The sequence below is a fragment of the Sinohyriopsis cumingii genome, chromosome 13 (genome assembly GCF_028554795.1).
Source record: "Sinohyriopsis cumingii isolate HCF-2022 chromosome 13, ASM2855479v2, whole genome shotgun sequence".
Lineage (NCBI taxonomy): Eukaryota > Metazoa > Mollusca > Bivalvia > Unionida > Unionidae > Sinohyriopsis > Sinohyriopsis cumingii.
The window spans coordinates 47,519,287-47,539,285 of record NC_142973.1 but is presented as its reverse complement, the minus strand read 5'-3'; the positions used below and the strand labels follow the sequence as shown (position 1 = coordinate 47,539,285).

General features: G+C 34.8%; 1 protein-coding gene across 5 annotated transcripts in view; it reads right to left on the bottom strand.

Moving 5' to 3' along the window:
* Positions 1-840: 840 nt before the first annotated feature.
* The window catches only part of LOC149785447 (epidermal growth factor receptor kinase substrate 8-like protein 2), a 171,577-nt gene continuing 152,418 nt past the window's right edge, over positions 841-19,999 (bottom strand). For all 5 annotated transcript variants that reach the window (XM_089979276.1, XM_089979279.1, XM_089979275.1 and 2 more), the window contains 3 exons: positions 17,469-17,604; positions 11,400-11,541; positions 841-1,930 (listed from right to left, as the gene is read on the bottom strand). In XM_089979276.1, coding sequence (XP_089835402.1) covers positions 1,920-1,930; positions 11,400-11,541; positions 17,469-17,604 — 289 coding nt within the window. In that variant the 3' untranslated portion in view covers positions 841-1,919. The remainder of the gene's footprint in view (positions 1,931-11,399; positions 11,542-17,468; positions 17,605-19,999) is intronic.

Here is a 19,999-nt window from a genome sequence, read left to right as displayed (position 1 = left end):
GTACATTGCAACAGGTGTGAAATGGCCATGTGACTTCTGTCAACAGTACAATGCAATAGGTGTGAAATGGCCATGTGGCTTTTATCAACAGTACAATGCAATAGGTGTGAAATGGCCATGTGGCTTCTGTCAACAGTACAATGCAGTAGGTGTGAAATGGCCATGTGGCTTCTGTCAACAGTACAATGCAGTAGGTGTGAAATGGCCATGTGGCTTCTGTCAACAGTACAATGCAACAGGTGTGAAATGGCCATGTGGCATCTGTCAACAGTACAATGCAGTAGGTGTGAAATGGCCATGTGGCTTCTGTCAACAGTACAATGCAGTAGGTGCGAAATGGCCATGTGGCTTCTGTCAACAGTAACATGCAATTGGTGTGAAATGACCATCTGGCATCTGTAAACAGTACAATGCAATAGGTGTGAAATGGTCATGTGACTTCTGTCAAAGGTACATTGCAACAGATGTGAAATGGCCACGTGGCTTCTGTCAAAGGTACATTGCAATAGGCATGAAATGGCCTTGTGGTTTCTGTAAACAGTACATTGCAATAGGTGTGAAATGGTCTTATGACATCTGGTCACCTAAATCTAAGATTGTTCAAGGTCACAATTTCAATGTACAGCAAGCATTATGGTAACAAACACCTCATCATCTTCAACTGGGCAGCAAGCATTATGGTAACATCATGCACCACAGCATCTTCCACAGAGTAACAAGCATTACAGTAACATCAAACACCTCAGCATCTTCAACAGGGTAGGGAACATTATGGTAATATCAAAACACCTCAGCATCTTTAACAGTGTAATAATCATTACAGTAACATCAGACATCTCAGCATCTTTAACAGTGTAATAATCATTACAGTAACATCAAACACCTCAGCATCTTAACAGTGTAACAATCATTACTGTAACATCAAACAAATCAGCATCTTTAACAGTGTAACAATCATTACAGTAAGATTAAACACCTCATCATCTTTAACAGAGTAACAATCATTACAGTAACATCAAACACCTCAGCATCTTTAGCAGTGTAACAATCATTACAGTAACATTAAACACCTCATCATCTTTAATAGTGTAACAATCATTACAGTAACATCAAACACCTCAGCATCTTTAACAGTGTAACAATTATTACAGTAACATCAAACCCTTCAGCATCTTCAACAGAGTAACAATCATTACAGTAACATCAAACACTTCATCATCTTTAACAGTGTAACAATCATTACAGTAACATCAAAACACCTCTGCATCTACAACAGTGTAACAATCATTACAGTAACATCAAACACCTCAGCATCTTCAACAGAGTAACAATCATTATAGTAGCATCAAACAACTCAACATCTTCAACAGCGTAGCAGGCATTATGGCAACATCAAACACCTCATCATCTTGAACAGGGAGCATTACTGTAACATCCAACACATCAGCATCTTCAACAGGGTAACAGGCATTATGGAAACATCAAACACCTTATCATCTTTAACAGGGTAGCAAGCATTACTGTAATATCAAACACCTGTTACATGTTTAGTCTTCTCATTAAAGTAACAAAAGAAAGAGTGAAAACAACAAGCTTTGAAAAATTTAACATATAATTTATTTCCCTGGAAAAACAATGTGAAAAAAAAAAGAACTTACAGTTTTAAGAAATCAAATCCAGAAATAATCCAAGAATAATCCACGAATTAAATTCTAGAAGTCAAAGTAATGAAAAGTTCTAATGAATTCAAGTTAGAGTCCCGACAAAAATTAAAAAATGGAAGGCAATGACATTCACTGTAGCTAGTATTGTGCTGTTGTGTCTATAGTTCTTTGTTGACTCACAAACAATATTCCGGTGTTTGAATTTCTGAATAAAATTTCAAGAAATGTCTTTGTCCAAGAATTCTGTATGAGCACTCAAATATTGCCTGGAAAAGAAATTAATCTTTTAGAATCCAAATAAGTTTAATAAAAATAAAAATGTAACTTCAAACTGGTCACATCGAAACACTTTCCAGCGTCCAATCCCAAACTAACTAAATTCTCTATAGACATCAGTATAAAACCTGAATACTGCGCAAAACAGATGCCTGGATGAGGGTCCCATGATCACATTCCAGAACAGTTTTGAAGCTATTTACATGTCTAAGGTCACGTATTCCAGTACATCCTTGATTTCCCTATTATCATTCACACATTAAGAGTGAATTAAAAAAAAAAGCTGCTTACTTGACTCTCGGTCAAGGCCAGGAACTAGGTCAGCAAAAAGATACGAAGTTCTATTTTTAGTTGTTTTCAACTGTTGTCAGGTGAAACTAATTTCTGGAAAATATCAAATTCCTAGCAAACAAAATTACATTACTTTGATATGTAATGAAATTAAAATAAAAAGATTTTGAAACTCACAAACAATTAAATTAAATCAAATATACATAACACACCCCAGTCTCTTCATCAGGGTGGCAAGCATTACAGCAACATCAAACACCTAAGCATCTTCAACAGAGTAACAAGAATTACTGTAACATCAAACACTAAAGCATTTTCAACCAGATGGCAATCATCACAGTAACATCATACACCACAGCATCTTCAACAGAACAACAAGCATTACTGTAACATCAAACACCTCAACATCTTTAACAGGATGGCAAGCATTACTGTAACATCAAACACCTTGGCATCTTTAACAGGATGGCAAGCATTATTGTAACATCAAACACCTCGGCATCTTCGACAGGGTAGCAAGCATTATGGTAACGTCAAACACCTCAGCATCTTCAACAGAATAACAAGCATTACAGTAATATCAAACACCTCAGCATCTTCAACAGAATAACAAGCATTACAGTAATATCAAACACCTCAGCATCTTCAATAGAATAACAAGCATTACAGTAATATCAAACAACTCAGCATCTTCAACAGGATGGCAAGCATTACTGTAACATCAAACACCTGAGCATCTTCATCAGGGTGGCAAGCATTACAGTAACATCAAACACCTGAGCATCTTCAACAGAGTAACAAGAATTACTGTAACATAAAACACTAAAGCATTTTCAACCAGATGGCAATCATCACAATAACATCATACACCACAGCATCTTCAACAGAATAACAAGCATTACAGTAATATCAAACAACTCAGCATTTTCAACAGGATTGCAAGCATTACTGTAACATCAAACACCTCAACATCTTTAACAGGGTGGCAAGCATTATCGTAAAATCCAACATATCAGCATCTTCATCAGTGTGGCAAGCATTATTGTAACATCCAACACCTTGGGATCTTCAACAGGGTAGCAAGCATTACTGTAACATCAAAATCATTAGCACTCTGGAAAGCAATACTGTAACATCGAAAAACCTCAGCATCTTGAACAGGTGAGCCATGATAGCTCAGTTAGTAGAGCATGGAACTTGTTATCCAAGGGTCATGGTTGTGGTACCTGTCCTACCTGGGTCAGTTCTTCAGGGTGTCTTTGGGGAGAGGCACTTAACTCCCATCTCCTCAGCAAGATCAAACCAATATTTTTTTAAAATGAGATTAGAACCAGCAAAAACAAAAACATGAACAATTCAACTTCAATGGTTCTGTTCATAAGTAATGTGAACTGGCTGATGCACAGCCAAGTGATATGAAATTAATATTTTTTAATTTACTGACTTTTAAGAAATAAGCAGGACAGATTTTGATCATATTCTTAAATTCTGAAGTTGTGTAATGAACTCAAAAATACTGAATACAAGACCAAGTATAGAACTATATCAGAGTTAACCTTATGGGGGTTAAGATAATTGGGATGGGCTTGGGATGGTAATGGTATGTGGGATGGAATGCAACTGCTTCTGAAAGAATGAATGCTTGCCAACAGTTAAAAATGTTCAAGAGTTCTGGCTGATTATTATCGTTATGCAAAGTCAATGTTGACTTTTGATATCATTCCTATTCTCTACCATGCTGCCTTTGATATAATCCCTATTCTATACTATGCTGACTCTGAAATAAAAACTTTTGATACTATGTTGACTTTGACATCATTTCTATTCTATACCATGTTGACTTTTAAATAAACCCTATTCTGTACTATGTTGACTTTGATATCATTCCTATTCTATACCATGATGACTTTGATATAACTCCTATTCTATACTATGTTGACTTTGATATCATCCCTATTCTATACTATGCTGACTTTGAAATAACCCCTATTCTGTACTATGTTGACTTTGATATCATTCCTATTCTATACCATGCTAACTTTGATATAACCCCTATTCTAGGTTGACTTTGATATAACTCATATTCTAAACTATGTTGACTTTGATATCATCCCTATTCTATACTATGCTGACTTTGAAATAACCACTATTCTATACTATGTCGACTTTGATATCATCCCTATTCTATACTATGCTGACTTTGAAATAACTACTATTCTATACTATGTTGACTTTGATATCATTTCTATTCTATACCATGCTGACTTTGATATCATCCATATTCTATAATATGTTGACTTTTGATATAATTCCTATTTTGTACTATGTTGACTTCGATATCATTCCTATTATATACCAAGTTGCATTTAATGTAACCCTTATTCTTTATTATGTTGACTTTGATATCATTTCTATTCTGTATCATGTTGACTTTGATATTCATATTCCATACTATGTTTGATGTTGATATAATCTCTATTCTATGCTATGTAGACTTTGATGGAACCCCTATTCTATACTATGCTGACTTTGATATCACTCATTCTATATTATGTTGACTTTGAACTAATCCCTATTCTACACCATGCTGACCTTCATATAATTTCTATTCTACATGTATACCATGTTGATTAGGATATAATCCTTATTAAATACCATGTTGACTTTGATATAACCCCTATTCTAAACTATGTTGTCCTTGATATAACCCCTATTCTAAACTATGTTGTCCTTGATATAACCCCTATTCTAAACTATGTTGTCCTTGATATAACCCCTATTCTATACCAAGTCAACTTTGATATCATTCCTTTCTGTACCATGTTGACTTTGTTATCATCCCTGTTCTATACCAAATTGACTTTGATATCATCCCTGTTATGTCATGTTCTTCATCAACTTACTGTATTACACAGTATCTTTTCAAGAGTGACTCAATAACAATGAACAGAAATGACAATATTGTGAGCAATGTGACTATTTGGAGTTTTGACCTTATAATCACCATGCAAGTCCAAGTTTGAAATTTAGGTAATTTAGCAGGTCTAAAAATGTTCTTTGTAAACTAATGCAAAATTGCACAGTTAACATTTCATCACATTTGTTTCCTTTACTAAATACATGTACTGCCAAACTTACAAGGTAAACAAATAAATATTTAAATATCAGTTTTCTATTTGAACATCCACAAAAAGTATTCAGATTTAATGTTCAGTTACTTGTTTCAGCCTTACCATCTAGTGATAATGCATAACTATCCTAATCTCAATAGGCTTTGAATACAATGTAATGCAGTCAACAGCATGCAAGTATATGTACTGTATTCATTATGTTTCTTCATGTGTGTGTGTGTGTGTGTGATTTAGATTTTTAACGTAGCTTTAACAATTTTAGTAACATCGCTATATATACAGTGTGGCAGCAATTTATAGTGATGTCTAGCACTGAGGCATCATGCTGCAGACAAGTAGCATCATATCCCAGTCACATTATCATGACACCAGGTTCACCAGTTCTAACACTAACCTCTTCATTCCGAGCGCCAAGTGAGGCAGCTGCTAGTACTTTTTTTTATAAGTCTTTGGTATGACTCAGCTGGGGTTTGAATCCATGACCTACTGCATCCAAGGCAGACACTCTAACCACTTAGGCCACCAGAGCAGTCCTGTTTCTGCTTAAATCCAAAGTATTGTTATATTTAGACTCTCTATGACAAGATCATGGATGGAAATTTAAACATTAAAATTTGTCTTACATAATTTTAAAAATATCTAAGCAAGTGATAAACACTTGCACAATAAAAGATTTGAATTTATCACTGGCTGCAGGGCAACATGTAATTACAGCCCTGAAAGTTCACTGCATTAGGTTACTCGAAATAGTGTTATCTTCCCTTGTTGCTCTCATTTTTGCTTCTGCAATCCATTAAAATAAACACGAGTGCCATTAGTGGCATTTTATACATCTCTCCCAAATTTAATAGTCATCTGTGTACCTCTAGAAGGACATGATTAACTCTGGAGATTATTGACCAATTAGCTTCAATGACCCGGACTTCATGTCACGATCTATTAAACTTATTGTGCAGGATCATTTTCTTATTTGACTCACCAAGACCAAGAACACTGACTGACTGTATATGCCTGAATTAATGTTACCCAAGTGCAAGCCATCCACAAAATTTAATCAATGCTCTTACTCAAGAACAAATGTTATTTGAGCTACCATGGCCTTGACCTTTGTCCACCAAATCAATAGACCTCTTTTATACTTCAAGTGAAGACCAATTTGTTTGAAGTTAGGTAAAGCAGAGATGGGTGTTGAAGGTTTTACACTTCACTACCTTAAATGAGAATGTTAAAGTCACCTAAATAAAAAGGTTTTTGGCTTGTTCATAATCAGAGGCAAAATTTCTCTGAAGTCGATCAGACTGAGACACAAGATGCACAGCATTATTTCTGTGGCTCTTAGAATCATTAAGTTAGGAGCCATGTGTTTTGGAAATGTGATTAATTTTTTCTAGCAAAATGTTGAAATACTGCTGTGACTCATGGAAAGACAAGTTATGTGTGAGGTGAGCAAAGTCCAGTAAAACAAAATTTCCAAACTCCTGGCTGACTTTGCTATACACAGCAGCACAGGGGAGTATTTTCATGCAAAAATCATATAAAAACTAGTCACCCTGAAGGATATGATATTTACTAACATAGCAAAACCACCCTACACTGGGGCAGATGCAGAAAGATCATTTTGAATGCTAAGAAAAATTTAACAGTAACTTCTGGGAAGTACCATCCATTTGCTAATGAATGCAAAGATGAATGCTAATGACAATGGCATCACTCTCAAACCCTCCAATGAACTGCTGCAAACAGCAAAGTCAGCAACTACAATCTAATAATGTATTCCACAGTTCAACTGATTTTAACAATAGAATCTTTGTATGTTTTTCAAGTTTTTGGGTGTGTGTGTGTTTGTGGGTGTAATGATACAAGACAACGCTAAGTCTACCAGTTATGATTATTTTATATAGGCTTACATGAGCAAATAACTTTTTGCAACTGTACAGCATCAGCTTTTTTGGTTGAATGCACTGGCCTCCATCTGGGACCACAAACAAACTTCATGAGGGATATGATATTACAACCAAACATATTACTCCCTGTTTTTTCATTGTCGTTAGTGCAAGGTTGTAGTTATAAATAATATGATCATTAAGTATATTCTTTTTAAAGACATATAATGTTTGATTTAGAAAATTTATTATCATACTGAAAACAGGCCCTTTGGAAAATTAAAGCAAATATAAATATTCTGGATACACAGTCTTTCCTAAGTTAGTGTTAATGTATTAGCAAGAAATTAAGCATTTGGATTCAAATGGATCGAGCAGTAAATTTGTAGAAATTATTTTCAATGGAATTATATTATTGATATCACCAGATCAGCAGGTGACTTTTGAGTACATGTACTCTAACTATTTACATCCAAGTTTCTGATTTTTGTGACACTTATATGTATGCACCAACAAATGGTTCATCTACCCCTCCCATAATAATAAATTTGTAACAACTGTTGCAAGCAATTGTTAATATTTAGTAAGCTGATAAATGACTATCAATGAAGTCTGAAATTATGTCTCTGTTCCTCCAATACCAAATAGCTAAGGATACACATGCAATACTTTTCATCAGCTAACTGACTTGCTTGCCTATAGCATGGTATGGTACATATCATGATGGCATTTTGTGGACCCTAATCAGTTAACTGACTTGCTGGCCTATAGCATGATATGGTACATAGAATGAGGACATTTTGTGGACCCAATTAGTTAACTGGCTTGCTGGCCTATAGCATGATATGGTACATATAATGAGGGCATTTTGTGGATCCAATTAGTTAACTGGCTTGTTTGCCTATAGCATGATATGGTACACAGCATGATGGCATTTTGTGGACCCCCAATCAACTAACTGACTTGTGTACCTATATCATGATATGGTATATAGCATGATGGCATTCTATGGACCACAATCATCATCCCTGTAGTTGGGGATTCAGTTTCATGGTTATGTGTGTGATCATTTAGTGTTACACTCCATGAAGACCAACACATTATTCTCTGTTGCTTTATATTATTTTATGATGTCATTGGCCATGTCAGATGACTGGTAATGTCAGAAAATAACAATACATGGAAGAGAACTTGATACACCACATAACACTTTCCAGTTGATAATGTGCTGAATGTTGGTGCAAGTTTTGTTTCTGGGACTGTGTCCCTTACAACAGTTAGAACAAATAATAAACTCCAGCGTAAAAACTGCATATGACATAATGTCTTCATTGCACTTTTGGTATTTTATAGTGTTGCATTCAGTTATAAAACTAACAAAAATATAAAAAATATAAGCAAAAATTTACAGGTAATAGTTGCCAGCACATGACAGTGTCTCAGTTTCATTTGTTACCTGTCATCCCTCTTTTAAGAAATAAACTGGTTCACAAACATAAACGTTGTCCAAAAAGCATTGGAAAACTATAAACTAACTGAAAATTATTCTAAATCATGCAAGACATTTATTTTTGGTTACTTCATCATAGGCAATTCCTAATGAGAAATCCAATACAGAAATCTGGTCAGGAAGCATGATGGCAAGAGTAATTAACAGTTAAACATTTCAGGTGTAAAAATACACTACTCAAGGATGGAAAATGGGACATGGTGAGAAACCGTCCTGGAAATATGAAGATAATAATAGGGATTAAAAAAGGAAATGTATACCTCCTGCCAAAGAGGTTGATGTACATACCTCTTTATATTTATCATTTCTCTGAAAAACCTGCTGCATATTTATAAAGAAAAGATGCACACTTACAATTGTGAGAAGATAAATTACAATAATTGCTAACTGATCCATACAGTTCAGAAACAAAATATTATTTTTCATTTTAAAACAAAATGAAATTTAGTTATCAGAAAATTTTAATATCTGCCTCTATGTAACTACTAAAACAAAATATTTTAATGCTTTTGAATAAATTAACATTTGAAACGCAACCTGAACCTGCTTTTGGTATGTGTGAAGCATTCCTCAGGATGCATTGACAATTATATTTCATAATGCTGCATGCAAGTGTATTGGAGAGATGAATAATAATACAAATATTTATCATTTTCACTTGAATGAAAAGAAGGTCTTGGTAATTTACTTGAAAATGTATGGGTGTACATAAAATGTTTCACTACACCATCTGCAATACTCAACACAGTACTGATCTAAATTTAAAACATATTTAGTCATTGAAAACTGTTTTAAAGTTACATATTACCATCATGAATACATATAAATTCCTATTAGTTCATATTGTATCTACTAAGATACCTACGGACAATGGTACAAATCACATGCAACTGTCTGATAAATCTAAGAAAACCATTTTTCTCACAAAGTTCCTCTGTAATAGTGTCATCAAGTCAAGTGTAAAGATTAAACATTATACTGCTCCATAATACTTTACTTAACAATATCACTCAGAAATATCTTTCAGCAATTACAAATCTTTGTCATCACATAATAAATAGAAATTTGGGTCTGCAATTTCAGAAACTCATAAAATGATATGGTATGCCTCACACTTGAGGTAGCTAATATCATTTTGTACAGTATGTCTTTCACTAGAGGTAAGACATGTTCATCTGTATCCCTCTCATCTGAGGTGACTAATATCATATGTTTACAGTATGCCTCTCACTAGAAGCAGCTCATATCATGTTATACAGAATGACTCACGAGAGGTAGTTAATATCATATGCTATACTGTATCCCTCTCACCAGAGGCAGCACATATCATGTGTTATACAGTATGCCTCTCACTAGAAGCAACTCATACCATGTGCTATACAGTATGAATCACACTAGAGGTGGCTAATATCATATGGTATACTGTTACCCTCTCACCAGAGGCATATCATGTGTTAAACAGTATGACTCTCACAGGAGGTAACTAATATCATATGCTATACTGTTACCCTCTCACAGGAGGCAGCTCGTATCATGTGTTAGATAGTATGACTCTCACTATATGCAGCTAATTCCATATATACAGTATCCCTCTCACTAGAGGCAGCTCATATTATATGTTATAAATTATGAATCTCAGTAGAGGTACTCATATGTTCTGCAGTATGCCTCTCAGTATATACAGTATCCCTCCCACTAAAGGCAGCTAAAATTATTTCCTATACAGTATGCCTCTCAACAGAGGTTGATTGATTGAGTGATTGTGGTTCTATGGCACACCAGCACAGAAAAGCTATACAGCACCACAAAACAGTATATATGATAAATGATTTATGTATGAACAGTGGTTTATTATCAAGGAGTGGTAAAAGGCAAAAAAACAAAATGAGATGGTGAGGTTCCCAATCAATGGTGAATGCAAATGGTTTGCATTAAGGGCAATAAGATGATAAAAGATGATTTAGGGCAATTAACAGTACTCACGCTGGTTAAAAGTCCTCAAAGGGATAGGTCACACAGATTTTTTTAATTTAGAATAACTGTTCACTTCCTTCATGCTATACATTATGCCTCTCACTAGAGGCTGCTCATATCATGTAATTTAACTCAATTCATAATGCTCATATCATGTAATTCAACTCAATTCATAATGGCTTCTCGTGTGTCGGTGGTTCTTTCTGGGGTTTTCCCGTGTTCTTCCTCCACCATTAATACTGGCCGCCATGTATAGCCTATCGTGTGCTGAAAAATGGCGTTAAACCCTACAACAACAACAACAATTCATAATGCTCATATCATGTAATTCAACTCAATTTATAATGTTCATATATAATTCAACTCAATTCATAATGCTCATATCACATAATTCAACTCAATTCATAATGCTCATATCACATAATTCAACTCAATTCATAATGCTCATATCACATAATTCAACTCAATTTATAATGCTCATATCATGTAATTCAAGTCAATTCATAATGCTCATATCACATAATTCAACTCAATTTATAATGCTCATTCTTGTAATTCAACTCAATTCATAATGCTCATATCTTGTAATTCAAGTCAATTCACAAATTTAGTATCAAATAATCACTCATGTAAGAGTCTCTTTGTGGAATGTTAAGAGTAATAAACTCACCATCTGATACATCTGGGGAATAATCTGGTGGTGTCTCAGGCTGAAAGCTCGGTGGCTGTCGCATATTGTTTTCATTAGAGTCTGCACGTTCACGTCTCCGTTGCAGTATGGCATCCAGTTCAAATTTTGAAAGAGTCTTGAACTGTTTGGAAAACAAAAACATTGTTTCATATATGTATATGAAGGTAAACTTAAATTATCCCCATACCTTTCTTCTACAGGTATCTAGGATATTTTGATAACCTCCATCTCTTCTTCATTCTATCCATGTCTCTATGTTATGTTGCCTCTGTAGTTACCATATGCAAGAGCAGAATCATTATTGCTTCCCTTACCTATCGTACCTGGGAGATTAAAGGTCAGCTGTATAATTTTTGTAATTACAGTAACATTTTCAAATATTTTCAGGCCAAACTTCATATTTGCAGCCATTACAGGAAGTCACATCATATCTGTGCCAAAGTATGCGTTGTCTTCAGGGTCATGTTGTATTTTAAAGTGGTGGAAATTAGGGAATTTGGAATGTACTACTGTGAAAAGTGTGGGGCTCTGGAATGGCATACCATTATAACTGTCTAGTTTCAAATGCAATAAAACAACATTGTCAGGGAATAACTTACCAGCACCTAATCCTCCATTTATAAAGAAAAACAGGAAATATATTCATGCCATATTTCATATGATTTTATATACATATAATATGCACATATACATGCAAGCATGTATGTATGTATTTATGTATCTATGTATACACATACATGGTAGGTTTCAATCTCATTAGATTTGTTTTCACAGAAATAGGTGTCCACTGTTTCTCATGTCAAGCTTTCCATACACCATTATTAATAAGATCAATTATCTGTTACATATAACAAAAACTGGGGCACAGAAATACAATTGATTTTGCACAGGTTTTTAATTATATGGTGATAAAAATTATATATTTTTTCAAGTATTAAATGGTTTCTATAAATCATCAAAAAATGTATGGACTGAATTTCTTCCATACTTTGTTACAACAGAATGATCCAACAGATGGCAAATTATTTCCAAGTAAGCCTAACATGGGGAACATCTACATCCCAGACTTGCTTTCACTCTTTTAGTTTCAGTTTCCCCAATGAATACTTAAAACATGTCAATATATTCTAGGCATAATCCTGTTATTTGCACTATGGGACAAATTAGTTATTACCCATAATAAATCAATTGGAAAACACTGACAGATAAAGGAAATATTGAAATTACAGCCACCTAGACAAATGACAAACAGAAACAGCTTTAGTTTCAATATGAACATTATCTACATGAAGTTGTTACTGGAATACCTTTCATTTATATAAGTACATAAAAAAATATTATAGATGGAAAGAGACATTTCTGTTGTAGGAATCTCTCAATGTACTTGTAAAAAGAAGGGGTTGTTTTCCTTTGGAAGAGGGTTTCCTTGTAGGATGATCTACTAGAAAAAGACAACTGTTTTTGAGGTAAGTGTATAACAATGTATTCATAGAATAAAGCACATAAAAATACAGTAGTCTCTCAAAGAGACTGATGCTTTACTGTCTGAAAAGAATGTAAAGAAATTCAAGATAAGGGCATTTTTTTCTTTTTAACTATTGAGTACTTAAACCATCTCTAATATTCTTCAGCAATAACAAGATTTTCCAATTGTATGCTGTGGATGTCAGACATTCATTCAGGACCAACAAGACATCGTAAGAAGTCTCATGGTGGAGCCCCATGTTGTTTGCCATTTTGTTTTGGATAAGTAACAATAGCAAGATTTCAAAGATGTCTGTCATGGTAGCCATATTGGATATCAGACTGAAACTATTCCATTTAAGACCAACCAGACATCATAAGAAGTCTTTTGAATGAAAGCACAATACTGATATGACAAGCCATCTAGAAGAAGTAGCCACAGTAAGATTTTCAAGATGGCCATTGTGGTGGCCATATTGAAAGCTAGATCAGCACCATTTTCATTTATGATGAGCAAGACACCGTAAGAATTGTTTCAGCAAATACTCCATGCTGATATGACCATTCCTTCAGGAGCAGTGATAGGAAGATTTTCAAGATGGCAACTGTGGTGGCCATATTAGATGTCTGAGAAGCACCTTTTTCATTCAGGACCAACTACACATTTGACGAAATCATTTACTAAAACTCCATGTTGATATGACCATCCATTCAAGAGGAGTGTTGATTAAAAAAAATTCAAGACAGCAACTGCAGGAAGAACCCGGTAAAACCCCAGTACAAATCACAACCCAAGGTAAGCTACTGGCAAGCTTTCTCGCACACAATGGACAAACAAGGGTGCTGTTCCTCCCTGTGGGATAGGTGCAACTAGCTCAAAGTCCGAATAGAAATAAGAGGGTATTGCTCCTTCCTCATATGATGACACAACTCTCTCTGTTCTCACGGAAAGAGAAAGGCACAAATCACCTATTTATAACCTCCTTTTGGAGCAGGCCCACTGATGCTAAGATCCTCAGAAAAGACTCTGATAATAATTCCCTGAGACCCGAGGGAACCAGAGAAGGAAAACTCCTATTTAACTTCTGAGGAAGATGAGCAAGGAACTTTCTTCCTATTTTAAGCAGAACTAAGTTCAGCAAGGTCCCGGACCTCAACTGACCAGAGATATTCTAATATGGTGGGCATCCTAGGGGGCTTTCTTATGATATACCCTAATACACCATACCAAGTTATTGCTGAAAGAGAATGCTGTAAAGAAGATTTATTATAAAAATTCTATAAAAGTAAATTTATAAATGTATTTGCACCATCTAAGGCTATGCTAATATGAGAACAGCAAGAACTCACCTTTTCTTGGTGCTGTCTCAAAGAATTAAATCACTGATGTTTTCATTCAAAATGGAGCGATGTCAAGCTCAGAATGAACTGTTGATCGATAACTAAATATACAATATCGAGGAAAAACAGCACAAGTCACATTAAAAGAAAATGTGTAATCAATTCAAGTCCACAATCCAAATTTACTTAAGAAAAGGCAATAAGACCACCAAATAATACTGAAGATAATTAAAAAATGATGTAGGCCAGCCTTATTCAAGGACTGGTGATGACTAATTTATCAGACCAATCTGGCTTTATAGTTTGCGAGGTCCAAGATGCTATGCTGGCATCGAGTCCTGCCCAGAGGAGTTACAGTAGTATGCCCAATTTACTGGGCAATTGGTACATGGACCCTGAGAAACAGACCTTAAGAAACTGATTTGCTCACCTTTCCCAATGGCTGGTCCTCTTAGCAGAAAACCAGTTTGGTAAAATTACTAATAAAAAGAATAATAAAAATGAGTACTATCCAAATACTAATTTTGAGAATGAACTGGTGCTCAATAACTAAGCACACAGCATAATGGGAAAAACTGGTGATGAAAAACAGCCACATTAAAAGAAAATGAGAAATATGAAGAATCATTACCATAATAAAACAATAACCCGAATCATTACAAGTCTGCTGACCAAATTTGGTGAGGGTTTGGGATGTTTACAAAATGTTTACCAGAACTAGAAATAAATTCTCAACAATGATAGTTATACTAATACCCCTGTGGGAAAGAGCCTAAATGCAAGGTCATACCAAATATTACCACAAAAAATGCTAACAGCTCATGAGAAAACTCAATCTGATAGATAAATTCACAAGATAAAAATGATGCACATAAATAGAAAACTCATATCATGATGTTAAAACATGAAGCAATGGCAATTTGCATTTAACTCAATAACACTGGAGAATCTTTTCATTATCACCTTAAATAGGGGTAGGAATGACATTTTTGGGGTTACTTCTCCATACATCCACATAAATCTTCAAAGCGATTTTCATTCATAAAAGACTTTTTGTACTGGCTTATTTGATCATGCATGTACACAAGGGTAAACATTCTTTTGCATATTGGACCCATGATTTTCATGTCCTGGTCACTTTTTACTCTAGATCTCAAACTTATCCTACTTTTACACAAGTTTTGCCTGTCCCTGTGCAGTATGGAACAGTATGCAATAGATCTCAGACCAAAAAGTCTTAAGTTCGGACACAAACTACAGTTTAATTATATTACATACACAATAATCTTTATAACAGTAATCAATTGATCAAATGAAATGAGTTCAGCCAACATGTGATTGGGGCCACTTGATCTTAAGCATGTAGGATTTTCATGCCTTTGAACTTTTCTTTTATTCTACCTCCTTAATATGATACAAAAGATGCAATTAATGTGATAATACAAAAGAGGTCAGATTTTAATTCAGTGCAACAACAGAACAAATACTTCCACAAGTCAGATATCAAAACACAGTCGGCACTAATTGGGTCAGAAGAGAAACACTCACAGGCATAGCTGTTAATGTAGATTAACAATTTTACATATAATTACAAGAAGACACATTACATTTATGATGATCACACTTTAACCAAACTAAGAGACAGAACTAGAACACAAATTTCTCTTGATAAAAAAACTTTATTAATTGGTATTTATTTATTCAAGTACTGCCTCCACTAGATGTAAGTGACATTTTCATTTTACAAAATTTCATTGAATATAATTTTTATGTTTTGCAAAGAATGTCATCTGGAAGGAAAATGTAACCAAAATAAATGACTTCTTTTTATAAGTTGATAATTTCCCATAGTGTTGATTAAAATTTCCAGGTCCTATCTACCATTTTTGATGACAAAATGAGCGATACGTCAAAGTTTCAGTTACCAATTTTGATCATGATTATCTTCATGTTAAACAAACTGGGATGAATTGTTGGTATTTTCTGGTAAAATAAAATTTTTTGATACTGCTCGCATTAAACCCATAAAACTCGCTCATATCAGAATCCATATTTGTTTATCTCAGTCACATGTGTTTCATAAAGTGCTGAAAAGCCCTTCCTGTGTCTATAGTCTGACAATACAAACCTGTTTGTTTGTACTCCCCTACTGATTTAAATAATGGAAACCTTTAATGTGATAAAAAGTGTAAGAAGGAACTAAGTCAATTAATTTATTGATTTATAGTTTCTAACCTGACTGTGAGTAGAGTGTCCCTAACACTGTGATCCTCTGCGCGTTTCATGCTTAACAAAGTTTTCAACATAATAGATGGACATGCTCGGATCCATTTCCAGTTCCTGGACAAGTCCATTTTCATCAAATGGGTGTGTCACGACTACAGATGTACATACATAAGTCGTCTGCTTTCCAATATTTACAATGTCGAATCAAGCAAAGGAAAATAATGACAACAACAAATTTGCTTTTCACGTGGATTTAACAAGCGGTTTAATTTCTATGTTCAAGTTTGCAAAGGGATATAATTCCAAACTCTCAACGTAGTGGTTGCCGAACAGGATGAACTACGTCATTATGTTGTCTGATGGTAATAAACTTGCCTATAGTGTACGCAGTATTGCGCCGTATTAGTATGGAAAGTCCATTTAGCATGAAAGGATGCAAGGGATGCCAGCATAAGTGCCATTCTGGTCAGTCAGGTTAGAAATTACAAATCAATGATTCAATTGACTTAGTTCTGTGCACATTTTATCACATTAAACATTTTCGTTATTGAAATCAGTACGGGGGTACAAACAAACGGGGATGTATAGTCAGACTATAGATTTAGCTGACAATTCAAACTTGTATCAAAATGTTAAGTAAATAGTCCTCTCATTGGTTATGAAAATCAAAAATATGTAAACTTTAGTACTTTCAATTAATCAACGTTCAGTTAACACAGCAGTAACATATGCAGCACTGGGATTTTGAGTAGTGCTGGATTATATGCATCAGTGGGGACTAAACAAGTGTTATTGACACCACAGATATGTGGTAGTGGGGTTCAGTAGCTATTTACAGATGATGCATTGAAGTGGCAGTGGTAGCTAAAGGTTTAATACGATTGGGAAATATATTCAAAGAAGAAACTTATGAATTAAATCTCAGCCAAGAAGTAATGTGTGTGTGTGTGTGTGTGTATATATATATATTGCTTATGCTCTACAAGTTGCACATAATAAATAAGTGAATCATCATACCCCAGCTCTGTTCTTCATGACTGTAACTTGGCTTTCCAAGCGGCGAGCATCCTCTTTTCCCAGCAACCTTTCCATCTCAGAAAAGCGCAGACTAAACAAGTCATATCCTGTGTAGCCCTCGAGTGTATCAATGGTTCTGGCACCAAAATAAAAGACAAGTATATACTTCCAAAAATCTCATGGTATTAACTAGCAGTTAATAGTTTTTAAATATTTATTTTTCCACATATGCAGGTAACCACATTTATAAATATTCTGTAGTAAAATCAGAGTCTTTAAGAAAACTGATGTTTCTTTGAGATCTTTCTAAGTCAGCATTTTGAGATCCTTCAAAGATGACACTTTGAGATCTTTGAAAGATGACACTTGACAAGTCTACAAGTCTCCATCTTGACTGGCTTTAAAATTTATAATCATTTGGCAGTCTTGGACCTCTGTATGGTATCAATCTCCACATTTTTATCAAGACTGTACTTTGACTCAATGAATATTTTAATATTTACCTCAGTTTATTTTAACAAGTCATAATGTCCACAGTTCTGTCAAACAGAGTTCATTATTGTAAATATAAAGGTAGATGGGATTTTGGCAACTGGAACACTGATGGTCTCACATCTATTTCATACTATATTAAGTTATTTAATGATCTGTAATTTTAAGCAAATAATTCACAAATCTTATTATTCAAATGACATTGATTTACTATATTTTTTTCTTCTTTTACAAAGCAAGAAATTTCCAAAACTACCCATCGTTTATAAGCAATTTCAGCTTGGATATATACTTCTCAGCAATTTTCCCCAGCTACATTTTTGCAGTGACAATAAACAAAAATTTCCTCATCTCTGATAAAACCTTCCTTGCAAATTCATCATAACCTTTACTGAATAAAGTAAAACCTGATTTGACTGACATCTGTAACAAATGACCACATGCCATTTATGACCAAATTCATAGCGCTTGCGATGATTGATTTTAATATAAGAATGTAATGACTAGCGACCAATCAATTTTAAGCAAAATATTTTTTTCAATACTGCTATGAATGACTGTTATCACAAAAAACTTTGTAACAACGATTGCTGAGGAGAGTCTCCAAGTCAAAAACAGATTGTTCTGATGTGATGTGATTTGGATTTTTAACGTAGCTTTAACAATTTTTCAGTCATATCGCTACAATGTCTGCAATATGGCAGTTTATAGTGATGTCTAGCACCAGGGCATCATGCCGCAGACATGTAGCATGATGTCCCACCCAGTCATATTATCCTGACACCAGGTCGACCAGTCCCAACACTAACATCTTGATGCTGAGCGCCAAGCGAGGCAGCTATTAGTACCATTTTTAGAAGTCTTTGATATGACTCAGCCAGGGATCAAACCCATGACCTCCCGCATCCGAGGCAGACGCTCTAACCAATAGGCCCCTGGAGCGGTCAGAGATTGTTCTGAACCGAGATGCACATAAAATGAGGGAAAAAATGTCTGGTTACCTGTTTCCATAAATGTATATTCAGATTAGTATGCTGCAGACCATAATCCAGACTTAGTACATTTCACAAACCACCAATCAGATCAACCTCAGCCTCTTTTCTGTCAATCCAGAAAACAGACAAGGTCAAGGATGCTCTGATCAACAAACTGCCATTGTTATGCAATCCCTATTGCAATTAATCATCTGACACTATACTGAGCAATAATGGATGCAGATAACTGATATATCTATCTGTCTTGAAAACCCACACACCAACAATGCTTTATCAATATTACTGTCATTACAGCTTTGAAAACCCACACACCAATAATGACATACAAAAAAAGAACTTTTCACAATACTTTCACTGTAGCATGCTGAATACTATACTGCAATAAATCACTTATTTGTTATAAATATAATGACTAGAAAGAATGGGGGCCCCGAGTGACCGAGTGGTTTAAAGTGCTCTTCGTTACGGATCACTGCCATCTCACCTTTGTCTGCATGGGTTCAAGTCCAAGACTTGGCCAATGTGGGTATGTGAGAAAGCTTGCCAGTAGCTTCTTGTGGGTTGGTGGTTCTTCCTGGAGTTTTCCCAGGTTCTTCCTCCACCAATAATACTGGCCATCATGCATAGCCTATAGTGCGCAGAAAAATGGCATTAAACTCCACAACCACAACCACCACTAGAAAGAATGTGGTCTTGGTCTGTTTCTTTTAATAAGTCATCTGCATTTTGTGGATGAGTTAATTTTATAGTTATTTATAGGTTTGTTTTCTTTGTTGCTTTATCAATGTTAACATTATTAAAACCTGCACAAAATGCCGAAATTAAACAGTATGAGATATTGTCACCTGTTCACCTTAATGCATCAGTTACATCCATTTGTTTACAAAGTCGATCGATGTTTTATTTATGTTTTGGGTAAGTTACGATTTGGCTTTAGGCCATTTATTTAGTTACAGTGTTTTTACAGATAACTTCACAATCAGGAAAGCGTTACCCAAGATAACTTCACAATTTATGGACAGGAAAAGTGTTGCCCAGGATAAT